At 48.6% G+C, this 14,782-nt stretch overlaps 1 protein-coding gene across 4 annotated transcripts in view; it reads left to right on the forward strand.

The window, feature by feature from the left end:
- LOC110503413 (ventricular zone-expressed PH domain-containing protein) overlaps positions 1-14,782 on the forward strand; it is a 206,028-nt gene that overhangs the window by 166,064 nt on the left and 25,182 nt on the right. For 3 of the 4 annotated variants that reach the window (XM_036962011.2, XM_036962012.2, XM_090218942.1), the window contains one exon: positions 1,047-1,164. The exons of the other annotated variant lie outside the window; for it this stretch is intronic. In XM_036962011.2, the coding sequence (XP_036817906.2) occupies positions 1,047-1,164 (118 nt within the window). The remainder of the gene's footprint in view (positions 1-1,046; positions 1,165-14,782) is intronic. 4 annotated transcript variants of the gene reach the window in all.

The raw sequence follows: 14,782 nt of genomic DNA on the forward strand, positions 1-14,782 counted from the left end.
CTTTTCATCACTGGTTTCCCTTTTCATCACTGGTTTCCCTTTTCATCACTGGTTTCCCTTTTCATCACTGGTTTCCCTTTTCTTCACTGGTTTCCCTTTTCTTCACTGGTTTCCCTTTTCTTCACTGGTTTCCCTTTTCTTCACTGGTTTCCTTTTTCTTCACTGGTTTCCCTTTTCTTCACTGGTTTCCCTTTTCTTCACTGGTTTCCCTTTTCTTCGCTGGTTTCCCTTTTCTTCACTGGTTTCCCTTTTCTTCACTGGTTTCCCTTTTCATCACTGGTTTCCCTTTTCTTCACTGGTTTCCCTTTTCATCACTGGTTGCCTTTTCACAGCCTGTCTTCTCTTGAGAGCCATGTCTGCCTATGGAGGCCTTTCTCAATAGCAAGGCTATGCTCACTGAGTCTGTACATAGTCAAAGCTTTCCTTAAGTTTGGTTCAGTCACAGTGGTCAGGTATTCTGCCGCTGTGTACACTCTGTTTAGGGCCAAATAGCATTCTAGTTTGTTCTGTTTTTTTTGTCAATTCTTTCCAATGTGTCAAGTAATTATCTCTTTGTTTTCTCATGATTTGGTTGGGTCTAATTGTGTTGTTGTCCTGGGACTGTGGGGTGTGTTTGTGTTGTTGTCCTGGGACTCTGTGGGGTGTGTTTGTGTTGTTGCCCTGGGACTCTGTGGGGTGTGTTTGTGTTGTTGTCCTGGGACTCTGTGGGGTGTGTTTGTGTTGTTGCCCTGGGACTCTGTGGAGTGTGCTTGTGTTGTTGTCCTGGGACTCTGTGGGGTGTGTTTGTGTTGTTGTCCTGGGACTCTGTGGGGTGTGTTTGTGTTGTTGCCCTGGGAATCTGTGGGGTGTGTTTGTGTTGTTGTCCTGGGACTCTGTGGGGTGTGTTTGTGTTGTTGCCCTGGGACTCTGTGGGGTGTGTTTGTGTTGTTGTCCTGGGACTCTGTGGGGTGTGTTTGTGTTGTTGCCCTGGGACTCTGTGGGGTGTGTTTATGAACAGAGCCCCAGGACCAGCATGCTTAGGGGACTTTCTCTCTCTCTCTCTGTAGGACCTGGATAGTCTGCAGATCCATCTGCAGGAGGTGCGTTTCTTTCACCTGTTTGGATTCAGTGAAGAGGAGGGCAGCTGGCTCTGCTATATGTGCAACAACCCAGAGAAGGCCACAGGTAAACAAACACACCTGATCCTCCCTGTCTAACACAACACAGCTGATCCTCCCTGTCTAACACAACACACCTGATCCTCCCTGTCTAACACAACACACCTGATCCTCCCTGTCTAACACAACACAGCTGATCCTCCCTGTCTGACACAACACAGCTGATCCTCCCTGTCTAACACAACACAGCTGATCCTCCCTGTCTAACACAACACACCTGATCCTCCCTGTCTAACACAACACAGCTGATCCTCCCTTTCTAACACAACACAGCTGATCCTCCCTGTCTAACACAACACACCTGATCCTCCCTGTCTAACACAACACACCTGATCCTCCCTGTCTAACATTACACACCTGATCCTCCCTGTCTAACACACCTGATCCTCCCTGTCTAACACAACACACCTGATCCTCCCTGTCTAACACAACACACCTGATCCTCCCTGTCTAACACACCTGATCCTCCCTGTCTAACACAACACACCTGATCCTCCCTGTCTAACACAACACACCTGATCCTCCCTGTCTAACATTACACACCTGATCCTCCCTGTCTATCACACCTGATCCTCCCTGTCTAACACAACACACCTGATCCTCCCTGTCTAACACAACACACCTGATCCTCCCTGTCTAACACACCTGATCCTCCCTGTCTAACACAACACACCTGATCCTCCCTGTCTAACAAAACACACCTGATCCTCCCTGTCTAACACAACACAGCTGATCCTCCCTGTCTAACACAGCTGATCCTCCCTGTCTAACACACCTGATCCTCCCTGTCTAACACACCTGATCCTCCCTGTCTAACACAACACACCTGATCCTCCCTGTCTAACATTACACACCTGATCCTCCCTGTCTAACACAACACAGCTGATCCTCCCTGTCTAACACAGCTGATCCTCCCTGTCTAACACACCTGATCCTCCCTGTCTAACACACCTGATCCTCCCTGTCTAACACAACACACCTGATCCTTCCTGTCTAACATTGCACACCTGATCCTCCCTGTCTAACACAACACACCTGATCCTCCCTGTCTAACATTACACACCTGATTCTCCCTGTCTAACACACCTGATCCTCCCTGTCTAACACAACACACCTGATCCTCCCTGTCTAACACACCTGATCCTCCCTGTCTAACACAACACAGCTGATCCTCCCTGTCTAACACACCTGATCCTCCCTGTCTAACACACCTGATCCTCCCTGTCTAACATACCTGATCCTCCCTGTCTAACACACCTGATTCTCCCTGTCTAACACACCTGATCCTCCCTGTCTAACACAACACACCTGATCCTCCCTGTCTAACACACCTGATCCTCCCTGTCTAACACAACACAGCTGATCCTCCCTGTCTAACACACCTGATCCTCCCTGTCTAACACACCTGATCCTTCCTGTCTAACACAACACAGCTGATCCTCCCTGTCTAACACACCTGATCCTCCCTGTCTAACAACACACCTGATCCTCCCTGTCTAACAACACACCTGATCCTCCCTGTCTAACACACCTGATCCTACCTGTCTAACACACCTGATCCTCCCTGTCTAACACACCTGATCCTCCCTCTCTAACACACTTGATCCTCCCTGTCTAACACACCTGATCCTCCCTGTCTAACATAACACACCTGATCCTCCCTGTCTAACACACCTGATCCTCCCTGTCTAACATAACACACCTGATCCTCCCTGTCTAACACAACACAGCTGATCCTCCCTGTCTAACACACCTGATCCTCCCTGTCTAACACACCTGATCCTCCCTGTCTAACACAACACACCTGATCCTCCCTGTCTAACACACCTGATCCTCCCTGTCTAACAACACACCTGATCCTCCCTGTCTAACACACCTGATCCTCCCTGTCTAACACACCTGATCCTCCCTCTCTAACAACACAGCTGATCCTCCCTGTCTAACAACACACCTGATCCTCCCTGTCTAACAACACAGCTGATCCTCCCTGTCTAACACACCTGATCCTCCCTGTCTAACACACCTGATCCTCCCTGTCTAACAACACAGCTGATCCTCCCTGTCTAACAACACACCTGATCCTCCCTGTCTAACAACACAGCTGATCCTCCCTGTCTAACACACCTGATCCTCCCTGTCTAACACACCTGATCCTACCTGTCTAACACACCTGATCCTCCCTGTCTAACACACCTGATCCTCCCTGTCTAACACACTTGATCCTCCCTGTCTAACACACCTGATCCTCCCTGTCTAACATAACACACCTGATCCTCCCTGTCTAACACACCTGATCCTCCCTGTCTAACATACCTGATCCTCCCTGTCTAACACACCTGATCCTCCCTGTCTAACACACCTGATCCTCCCTGTCTAACACACCTGATCCTCCCTGTCTAACACACCTGATCCTCCCTGTCTAACACACCTGATCCTCCCTGTCTAACATAACACACCTGATCCTCCCTGTCTAACAACACAGCTGATCCTCCCTGTCTAACAACACACCTGATCCTCCCTGTCTAACAACACACCTGATCCTCCCTGTCTAACATAACACCTGATCCTCCCTGTCTAACACACCTGATCCTCCCTGTCTAACACAACACACCTGATCCACCCTGTCTAACACAACACACCTGATCCTACCTGTCTAACACACCTGATCCTCCCTGTCTAACACACCTGATCCTCCCTGTCTAACACAACACACCTGATCCTACCTGTCTAACACACCTGATCCTCCCTGTCTAACACCCTGATCCTCCCTGTCTAACACAACACACCTGATCCTCCCTGTCTAACATACCTGATCCTCCCTGTCTAACACACCTGATCCTCCCTGTCTAACACACCTGATCCTCTCTGTCTAACACAACACACCTGATCCTCCCTTTCTAACACACCTGATCCTCCCTGTCTAACAACACACCTGATCCTCCCTTTCTAACACACCTGATCCTCCCTGTCTAACACAACACACCTGATCCTCCCTTTCTAACACACCTGATCCTCCCTGTCTAACACACCTGATCCTCCCTGTCTAACACACCTGATCCTCCCTGTCTAACACACCTGATCCTCCCTTTCTAACATAAAATGTATAACTTTTTTCAAATGTTTTATTTTTATATTCAACTAGGCAAGTCAGTTAAGAACAAATTATTATTTACACAAACGGCCAGGGAACAGTGCCTTGTTCAGGGGCAGAAACGACAGATTTTTACCTTGTCAGCTCGTGGATTCGATAATACAACATTTCAGTTACTGGGCCCAACGCTCTAACCACTAGGGTCTACCTTCCTCCCCTAGCGAATAATGCGTTGCCATCATCTAATCAATTCATAGTTTGTGTAACGACACAGAGTCAGGACCCCATGCTAATAGAGAGGAAGTGGTCAAGAAAGAGACAGAGCCTTTACTCATCTCAGTGGTTTAATGTGGTCGTCTGTCCTCCACTCCACCGGAACTGTCAAATACATCAAAGATAATCAGGGAAGATGAAGGAGATGTGAGGAGGTAGGGAGAAGAAACCACTGTAGACAACTGAGATGTGAGGGGGTAGGGAGAAGAAACCACTGTAGACAACTGAGATGAGGGGGTAGGGAGAAGAAACCACTGTAGACAACTGAGATGTGAGGGGGTAGGGAGAAGAAACCACTGTAGACAACTGAGATGAGGGGGTAGGGAGAAGAAACCACTGTAGACAACTGAGATGTGAGGGGGTAGGGAGAAGAAACCACTGTAGACAACTGAGATGTGAGGGGGTAGGGAGAAGAAACCACTGTAGACAACTGAGATGAGGAGGTAGGGAGAAGAAACCACTGTAGACAACTGAGATGTGAGGGGGTAGGGAGAAGAAACCACTGTAGACAACTGAGATGAGGAGGTAGGGAGAAGAAACCACTGTAGACAACTGAGATGTGAGGGGGTAGGGAGAAGAAACCACTGTAGACAACTGAGATGAGGGGGAAGGGAGAAGAAACCACTGTAGACAACTGAGATGTGAGGGGGTAGGGAGAAGAAACCACTGTAGACAACTGAGATGTGAGGGGGTAGGGAGAAGAAACCACTGTAGACAACTGAGATGAGGGGGAAGGGAGAAGAAACCACTGTAGACAACTGAGATGTGAGGGGGTAGGGAGAAGAAACCACTGTAGACAACTGAGATGAGGGGGAAGGGAGAAGAAACCACTGTAGACAACTGAGATGAGGGAGTAGGGAGAAGAAACCACTGTAGACAACTGAGATGTGAGGAGGTAGGGAGAAGAAACCACTGTAGACAACTGAGATGAGGGGGAAGGGAGAAGAAACCACTGTAGACAACTGAGATGTGAGGAGGTAGGGAGAAGAAACCACTGTAGACAACTGAGATGAGGGGGTAGGGAGAAGAAACCACTGTAGACAACTGAGATGTGAGGAGGTAGGGAGAAGAAACCACTGTAGACAACTGAGATGAGGAGGTAGGGAGAAGAAACCACTGTAGACAACTGAGATGAGGGGGTAGGGAGAAGAAACCACTGTAGACAACTGAGATGAGGAGGTAGGGAGAAGAAACCACTGTAGACAACTGAGATGAGGGGGAAGGGAGAAGAAACCACTGTAGACAACTGAGATGTGAGGAGGTAGGGAGAAGAAACCACTGTAGACAACTGAGATGAGGGGGTAGGGAGAAGAAACCAATGTAGACAACTGAGATGAGGGGGTAGGGAGAAGAAACCACTGTAGACAACTGAGATGTGAGGAGGTAGGGAGAAGAAACCACTGTAGACAACTGAGATGAGGGGGAAGGGAGAAGAAACCACTGTAGACAACTGAGATGAGGGGGTAGGGAGAAGAAACCACTGTAGACAACTGAGATGAGGGGGTAGGGAGAAGAAACCACTGTAGACAACTGAGATGAGGAGGTAGGGAGAAGAAACCACTGTAGACAACTGAGATGTGGGGGTAGGGAGAAGAAACCACTGTAGACAACTGAGATGAGGGGGTAGGGAGAAGAAACCACTCCAGACAACTGAGATGAGGGGGTAGGGAGAAGAAACCACTGTAGACAACTGAGATGAGGGGGTAGGGAGAAGAAACCACTGTAGACAACTGAGATGAGGGGGAAGGGATAAGAAACCACTGTAGACAACTGAGATGAGGGGGTAGGGAGAAGAAACCACTGTAGACAACTGAGATGTGAGGAGGTAGGGAGAAGAAACCACTGTAGACAACTGAGATGTGGGGGTAGGGAGAAGAAAACACTGTAGACAACTGAGATGAGGGGGTAGGGAGAAGAAACCACTGTAGACAACTTAGATGAGGGGGAAGGGAGAAGAAACCACTGTAGACAACTGAGATGAGGGGGTAGGGAGAAGAAACCACTGTAGACAACTGAGATGAGGGTGTAGGGAGAAGAAACCACTGTAGACAACTGAGATGAGGGGGTAGGGAGAAGAAAACACTGTAGACAACTGAGATGAGGAGGTAGGGAGAAGAAACCACTGTAGACAACTGAGATGAGGGGGTAGGGAGAAGAAACCACTGTAGACAACTGAGATGAGGGGGTAGGGAGAAGAAACCACTGTAGACAACTGAGATGAGGGGGTAGGGAGAAGAAACCACTGTAGACAACTGAGATGTGGGGGTAAGGAGAAGAAACCACTGTAGACAACTGAGATGAGGGGGTAGGGAGAAGAAACCACTGTAGGCAACTGAGATGATGGGGTAGGGAGAATAAACCACTGTAGACAACTGAGATGTGGTGGTAGGGAGAAGAAACCACTGTAGACAACTGAGATGTGAGGGTAGGGAGAAGAAACCACTGTAGACAACTGAGATGAGGGGGTAGGGAGAAGAAACCACTGTAGACAACTGAGATGTGGGGGTAGGGAGAAGAAACCACTGTAGACAACTGAGATGTGGGGGTAGGGAGAAGAAACCACTGTAGACAACTGAGATGTGGGGGTAGGGAGAAGAAACCACTGTAGACAACTGAGATGTGGGGGTAGAGAGAATAAACCACTGTAGACAACTGAGATGTGGGGGTAGGGAGAAGAAACCACTGTAGACAACTGAGATGAGGGGGTAGGGAGAAGAAACCACTGTAGACAACTGAGATGTGGGGGTAGTGAGAAGAAACCACTGAAAACAACTGAGATGAGGGGATAGGGAGAAGAAACCACTGTAGACAACTGAGATGAGGGGGTAGGGAGAAGAAACCACTGTAGGCAACTGAGATGAGGGGGTAGGGAGAAGAAACCACTGTAGACATCTGAGATGTGGGGGTAGGGAGAAGAAACCACTGTAGACAACTGAGATGAGGGGGTAGGGAGAAGAAACCACTGTAGGCAACTGAGATGATGGGGTAGGGAGAATAAACCACTGTAGACAACTGAGATGAGGGGGTAGGGAGAAGAAACCACTGTAGACAACTGAGATGAGGGGGTAGGGAGAAGAAACCACTGTAGACAACTGAGATGTGGGGGTAGGGAGAATAAAACACTGTAGACAACTGAGATGAGGAGGTAGGGAGAAGAAACCACTGTAGACAACTGAGATGAGGGGGTAGGGAGAAGAAACCACTGTAGACAACTGAGATGAGGGGGTAGGGAGAAGAAACCACTGTAGACAACTGAGATGAGGGGGTAGGGAGAAGAAACCACTGTAGACAACTGAGATCTGGGGGTAGGGAGAAGAAACCACTGTAGACAACTGAGATGAGGGGGTAGGGAGAAGAAACCACTGTAGGCAACTGAGATGATGGGGTAGGGAGAATAAACCACTGTAGACAACTGAGATGTGGGGGTAGGGAGAAGAAACCACTGTAGACAACTGAGATGTGAGGGTAGGGAGAAGAAACCACTGTAGACAACTGAGATGAGGGGGTAGGGAGAAGAAACCACTGTAGACAACTGAGATGTGGGGGTAGGGAGAAGAAACCACTGTAGACAACTGAGATGTGGGGCTAGGGAGAAGAAACCACTGTAGACAACTGAGATGTGGGGGTAGGGAGAAGAAACCACTGTAGACAACTGAGATGTGGGGGTAGAGAGAATAAACCACTGTAGACAACTGAGATGTGGGGGTAGGGAGAAGAAACCACTGTAGACAACTGAGATGAGGGGGTAGGGAGAAGAAACCACTGTAGACAACTGAGATGTGGGGGTAGGGAGAAGAAACCACTGAAAACAACTGAGATGAGGGGATAGGGAGAAGAAACCACTGTAGACAACTGAGATGAGGGGGTAGGGAGAAGAAACCACTGTAGGCAACTGAGATGAGGGGGTAGGGAGAAGAAACCACTGTAGACAACTGAGATGTGGGGGTAGGGAGAAGAAACCACTGTAGACAACTGAGATGTGGGGGTAGGGAGAATAAAACACTGTAGACAACTGAGATGAGGGGGTAGGGAGAAGAAACCACTGTAGACAACTGAGATGAGGGGGAAGGGAGAAGAAACCACTGTAGACAACTGAGATGAGGGGGTAGGGAGAAGAAACCACTGTAGACAACTGAGATGAGGGGGTAGGGAGAAGAAACCACTGTAGACAACTGAGATGAGGGGGAAGGGATAAGAAACCACTGTAGACAACTGAGATGAGGGGGTAGGGAGAAAAAACCACTGTAGACAACTGAGATGTGAGGAGGTAGGGAGAAGAAACCACTGTAGACAACTGAGATGTGGGGGTAGGGAGAAGAAAACACTGTAGACAACTGAGATGAGGGGGTAGGGAGAAGAAACCACTGTAGACAACTGAGATGAGGGGGAAGGGAGAAGAAACCACTGTAGACAACTGAGATGAGGGGGTAGGGAGAAGAAACCACTGTAGACAACTGAGATGAGGGGGTAGGGAGAAGAAACCACTGTAGACAACTGAGATGAGGGGGTAGGGAGAAGAAACCACTGTAGACAACTGAGATGAGGAGGTAGGGAGAAGAAACCAATGCAGACAACTCAGATGTGGGGGTAGGGAGAAGAAACCAATGCAGACAACTGAGATGTGGGGGTAGGGATGCACATCAATCAGGCATTCTGTCATTCAATCCACTGGAGTCATTAAGCTAGCTACCCCCCCCCCCCCCCTGCTATTCATTTCTGAATAGCAGACATGTCTTTGAATAGGACTCTTCATGGTTGGGTACAATGAGATAAATGTATCTCTCTGGAGGATAAAGCATTTTTCTGAAGCAGTGTGGAACATGAGGGGCCCAGATGTTCTGGAGCTGCACTGGGCCAGTCTACAGGGCATCAGGGGGACTCACTGGGTAGACTGGGCTTCAGGGGGATTCACTGGGTAGACTGGGCTTCAGATGGGTTCACTGGGTAGACTGGGCTTCAGGGGGATTCACTGGGTAGACTGGGCTTCAGGGGGATTCACTGGGTAGGCTGGGAATCAGGGGGATTCACTGGGCAGACTGGGCATAAGGGGGATTCACTGGGTAGACTGGGCTTCAGGGGGATTCACTGGGTAGACTGGGCTTCAGATGGGTTCACTGGGTAGACTGGGCATCAGGGGGTTCACTGGGTAGACTGGGCATCAGGGGGTTCACTGGGTAGACTGGGCATCAGGGGGGTTCACTGGGTAGACTGGGCATCAGGGGGATTCACTGGGTAGACTGGGCTTCAGATGGGTTCACTGGGTAGACTGGGCATCAGGGGGTTCACTGGGTAGACTGGGCATCAGGGGGTTCACTGGGTAGACTGGGCATCAGGGGGGTTCACTGGGTAGACTGGCTATCAGGGGGGTTCACTGGGTAGACTGGGCATCAGGGGGGTTCACTGGGTAGACTGGGCATCAGGGGGGTTCACTGGGTAGACTGGGCATCAGGGGGGTTCACTGGGTAGACTGGCTATCAGGGGGGTTCACTGGGTAGACTGGGCATCAGGGGGGTTCACTGGGTAGACTGGGCATCAGGGGGGTTCACTGGGTAGACTGGCTATCAGGGGGGTTCACTGGGTAGACTGGGCTTCAGGGGGATTCACTGGGTAGACTGGGCTTCAGATGGGTTCACTGGGTAGACTGGGCTTCAGGGGGATTCACTGGGTAGACTGGGCATCAGGGGGGTTCACTGGGTAGACTGGGCATCAGGGGGGTTCACTGGGTAGACTGGGCATAAGGGGGGTTCACTGGGTAGACTGGGCATCAGGGGGGTTCAATGGGTAGACTGGGCATCAGGGGGGTTCACTGGGTAGACTGGGCATCAGTGGGGTTCACTGGGTAGACTGGGCATCAGGATGGGTCACTGGGTTGACTGGGCTTCAGGGGGATTCACTGGGTAGACTGGGCATCAGGGGGGTTCACTGGGTAGACTGGGCATCAGGGGGTTCACTGGGTAGACTGGGCTTCAGGGGGATTCACTGGGTAGACTGGGCATCAGGAGGGTTCACTGGGTAGACTGGGCATCAGGGGGGTTCACTGGGTAGACTGGGCCTCAGGGGGGTTCACTGGGTAGACTGGGCATCAGGGGGGTTCACTGGGTAGACTGGGCATCAGGGGGGTTCACTGGGTAGACTGGGCTTCAGGGGGATTCACTGGGTAGACTGGGCCTCAGGGGGGTTCACTGGGTAGACTGGGCATCTGGGGGGTTCACTGGGTAGACTGGGCATCAGGGGGGTTCACTGGGTAGACTGGGCATCAGGGGGTTCACTGGGTAGACTGGGCTTCAGGGGGGTTCACTGGGTAGACTGGGCATCAGGGGGGTTCACTGGGTAGACTGGGCATCAGGGGGGTTCACTGGGTAGACTGGGCATCAGGGGGGTTCACTGGGTAGACTGGGCATCAGGGGGTTCACTGGGTAGACTGGCTATCAGGGGGGTTCACTGGGTAGACTGGGCTTCAGGGGGGTTCACTGGGTAGACTGGGAATCAGGGGGGTTCACTGGGTAGACTGGGCATCAGGGGGATTCACTGGGTAGACTGGGCATCAGGGGGGTTCACTGGGTAGACTGGGCATCAGGGGGGTTCACTGGGTAGACTGGGCATCAGGGGGGTTCACTGGGTAGACTGGGCATCAGGGGGTTCACTGGGTAGACTGGGCATCAGGGGGGTTCACTGGGTAGACTGGGCATCAGGGGGGTTCACTGGGTAGACTGGGCATCAGGGGGGTTCACTGGGTAGACTGGGAATCAGGGGGGTTCACTGGGTAGACTGGGAATCAGGGGGGTTCACTGGGTAGACTGGGAATCAGGGGGGTTCACTGGGTAGACTGGGAATCAGGGGGGTTCACTGGGTAGACTGGGAATCAGGGGGGTTCACTGGGTAGACTGGGCATCAGGGGGGTTCACTGGGTAGACTGGGCATCAGGGGGGTTCACTGGGTAGACTGGGAATCAGGGGGGTTCACTGGGTAGACTGGGAATCAGGGGGGTTCACTGGGTAGACTGGGAATCAGGGGGGTTCACTGGGTAGACTGGGCATCAGGGGGATTCACTGGGTAGACTGGGCATCAGGGGGATTCACTGGGTAGACTGGGCATCAGGGGGGTTCACTGGGTATGTCCGAATACCCGTACTTAGTAGGCATTTTGGTTAAAAATCAAATCAAATGTTATTGGTCACATACATGTGATGAGCAGATGTTATTGGTCACATACATGTGATTAGCAGATGTTATTGGTCACATACATGTGATTAGCAGATGTTAATGCTGCTGCTTCTAACTCCGACAGTGCCGGAAATAGAAGGTTTTTATAATATGTGACATATTGAAAATGGAGTCCGTTTTAAATGTCAGGATGTCATACCCAGTTCGGCTTTTCATCTAGTAGAATTGCACTGCTCTGCTTTCAGGAAGAGAGTTGTTTATTTGACAACAGCTGAAAAAACCAAGCTGGATCTCCAGAGACGAGTCTCTTCGTCAATAGTAATAGTATTTCCACTAGATGAAAAGCAGGAGGGGTGCGCTGGACCAAAATGACCGAATGGCGGGAATAAATGCAGTTACACATTAGATGTTCTCACTAGGATCAGTACGTTGATATTTCTTGCTTCGTATTTACTAAACAATACTTTCTGAATAGTATGTAGTATTTACTAAACAATACTTTCTCAATAGTATGTAGTATTTACTAAACAATACTTTCTGAATAGTATGTAGTATTTACTAAACAATACTTTCTGAATAGTATGTAGTATTTACTAAACAATACGTTCTGAATAGTATGTAGTAATGTAGTAGTAATAGTAAGTAGTATTTACTAAGCAATGTGTTCCAAATAGTATGTAGTAATGTAGTAGTAATGGTATATAGTGTTCACTAAACAATACGTTCTAAATAATATGTAGTAATGTAGTAGTAATAGTATGTAGTATTTACTAAACAATACTTTCTGAATAGTATGTAGTAATGTAGTAGTGATGTAATATTATGTAGTATTTACTAAACAAAACATTCCAAATAGTATGTAAAACTATTAGAACATAGTTTGCAGTTTTAGTAAGTGGTAGGCAAGACCGATTTCGGACAAGGCTCCTGACTGTCATGGAGATTTAGTATTTTATTAGGATCCACATTGGCTGTTGCTGGATTGGAAGGTAAGGACCTGACAGTGGACCGGTTTTGGTAATCAAGTGTTCAATTAATAAGGAGGTGAGGAGAACGAGGATAGATGGAGGAAATAGAAAGGTCATATTCTTGTAAGACACAGGAAGAAAAGTTATGGCAGAGACAGAGAGTTATGGTCAGGTGTAAGTCTTTTTCTCTAACACACAGGCCTGTTGTTTGTGCCATCCATGGTATATTTAACGAGAAGCTACCAGATATTTCCCAGAAGGCCTTATGCCCTGGCAGGAAGTTGTTTGTCAACATCAGAAATCAGGAAGAGGAGAACTGCATGTTGGGTATTCAGAGCTGTTGGTAAACAAACTAAGCCCGTGTCACCTTGAACCTGTAAAGTCAGATTTATAAAACCAGAACATCCATAAATGATGTCATTTCTATAAGTAGAACATTTGGAGAAGGTGGTCCAAAATAGGACCATGTTGGTTTTCTCTCTTAGATGCCTGTTATAGACAAGTCCTACTGGGTTCTGGTTGAATAACACCATAATGTCCTGTTATAGACTAGTCCTACTGGGTTCTGGTTGAAAAACACCATAATGTCCTGTTATAGACTAGTCCTACTGGGTTCTGGTTGAATAACACCATAATGTCCTGTTATAGACTAGTCCTACTGGGTTCTGGTTGAATAACACCATAATGTCCTGTTATAGACTAGTCCTACTGGGTTCTGGTTGAAAAACACCATCATGTCCTGTTATAGACTAGTCCTACTGGGTTCTGGTTGAATAACATCAGCATGGTCTGTTTTTGCTTGGTTTCTGGCTCTGTCCCTGATGACAAGCCCATGATTGATACACATACACATTCAGGGAATGACGAAGTACTTACTGGAGCGAAACGGGGAAAATTATCTGATTCTGACCCCCGGTGTGTTACAAGCATATCCCACCAGGGATTCAACCGTACAACCTTCAGTGTGCAATACTCAGCAGCGACCCATAGAGAATCACTGCACCAGCCAAGTCTGGGTGTTTACCTTTCTGTTGAATATAAAACAGTGGAGGGGAGTGGTTTTTCTGGGGTTGATTTAAAACATATTTCTGCTGTAAAACCCCCTAGTCCTGAAGAGTTAGAGGCTAAACAGACGCTGTTTTTCAAACCCAAAACACTAACACTAACCTACCTGATTGTACTGATCAGCTAATCATCAGGACCTTGTTTGGTAGAATCAGGTGTTTTTGGATTCAGGGTCATGGTCATATGGCGGTACGGGTATATATAAACATGGCTCCTCGTCTCAACTGTGATACATCCTTTAACGTAACTACATTAGTATTATGGTTAAGGAGAAAGCCCCCCCCCCCCCCCCCCATTTATGTTTCAGGAGAAAGGCCTCCCCCATTACAATACATTATGTTTCAGGAGAAAGGCCTCCCCCATTACAGTACATTATGTTTCAGGAGAAAGGCCTCCCCCATTACAGTACATTATGTTTCTGGAGAAAGGCCTCCCCCATTACAGTACATTATGTTTCAGGAGAAAGGCCTCCCCCATTACAATACATTATGTTTCAGGAGAAAGGCCTCCCCCATTACAATACATTATGTTTCAGGAGAAAGGCCTCCCCCATTACAGTACATTATGTTTCAGGAGAAAGGCCTCCCCCATTACAGTACATTATGTTTCAGGAGAAAGGCCTCCCCCATTACAATACATTATGTTTCAGGAGAAAGGCCTCCCCCATTACAGTACATTATGTTTCAGGAGAAAGGCCTCCCCCATTACAGTACATTATGTTTCAGGAGAAAGGCCTCCCCCATTACAGTACATTATGTTTCAGGAGAAAGGCCTCCCCCATTACAATACATTATGTTTCAGGAGAAAGGCCTCCCCCATTACAGTACATTATGTTTCAGGAGAAAGGCCTCCCCCATTACAATACATTATGTTTCAGGAGAAAGGCCTCCCCCATTACAATACATTATGTTTCAGGAGAAAGGCCTCCCCCATTACAATACATTATGTTTCAGGAGAAAGGCCTCCCCCATTACAGTACATTATGTTTCAGGAGAAAGGCCTCCCCCATTACAGTACATTATGTTTCAGGAGAAAGGCCTCCCCCATTACAATACATTATGTTTC

Source organism: Oncorhynchus mykiss, chromosome 24 (assembly GCF_057628025.1).
Source record: "Oncorhynchus mykiss isolate SJ-2025 chromosome 24, ASM5762802v1, whole genome shotgun sequence".
In the NCBI taxonomy this organism is placed as follows: Eukaryota; Metazoa; Chordata; class Actinopteri; order Salmoniformes; family Salmonidae; genus Oncorhynchus; species Oncorhynchus mykiss.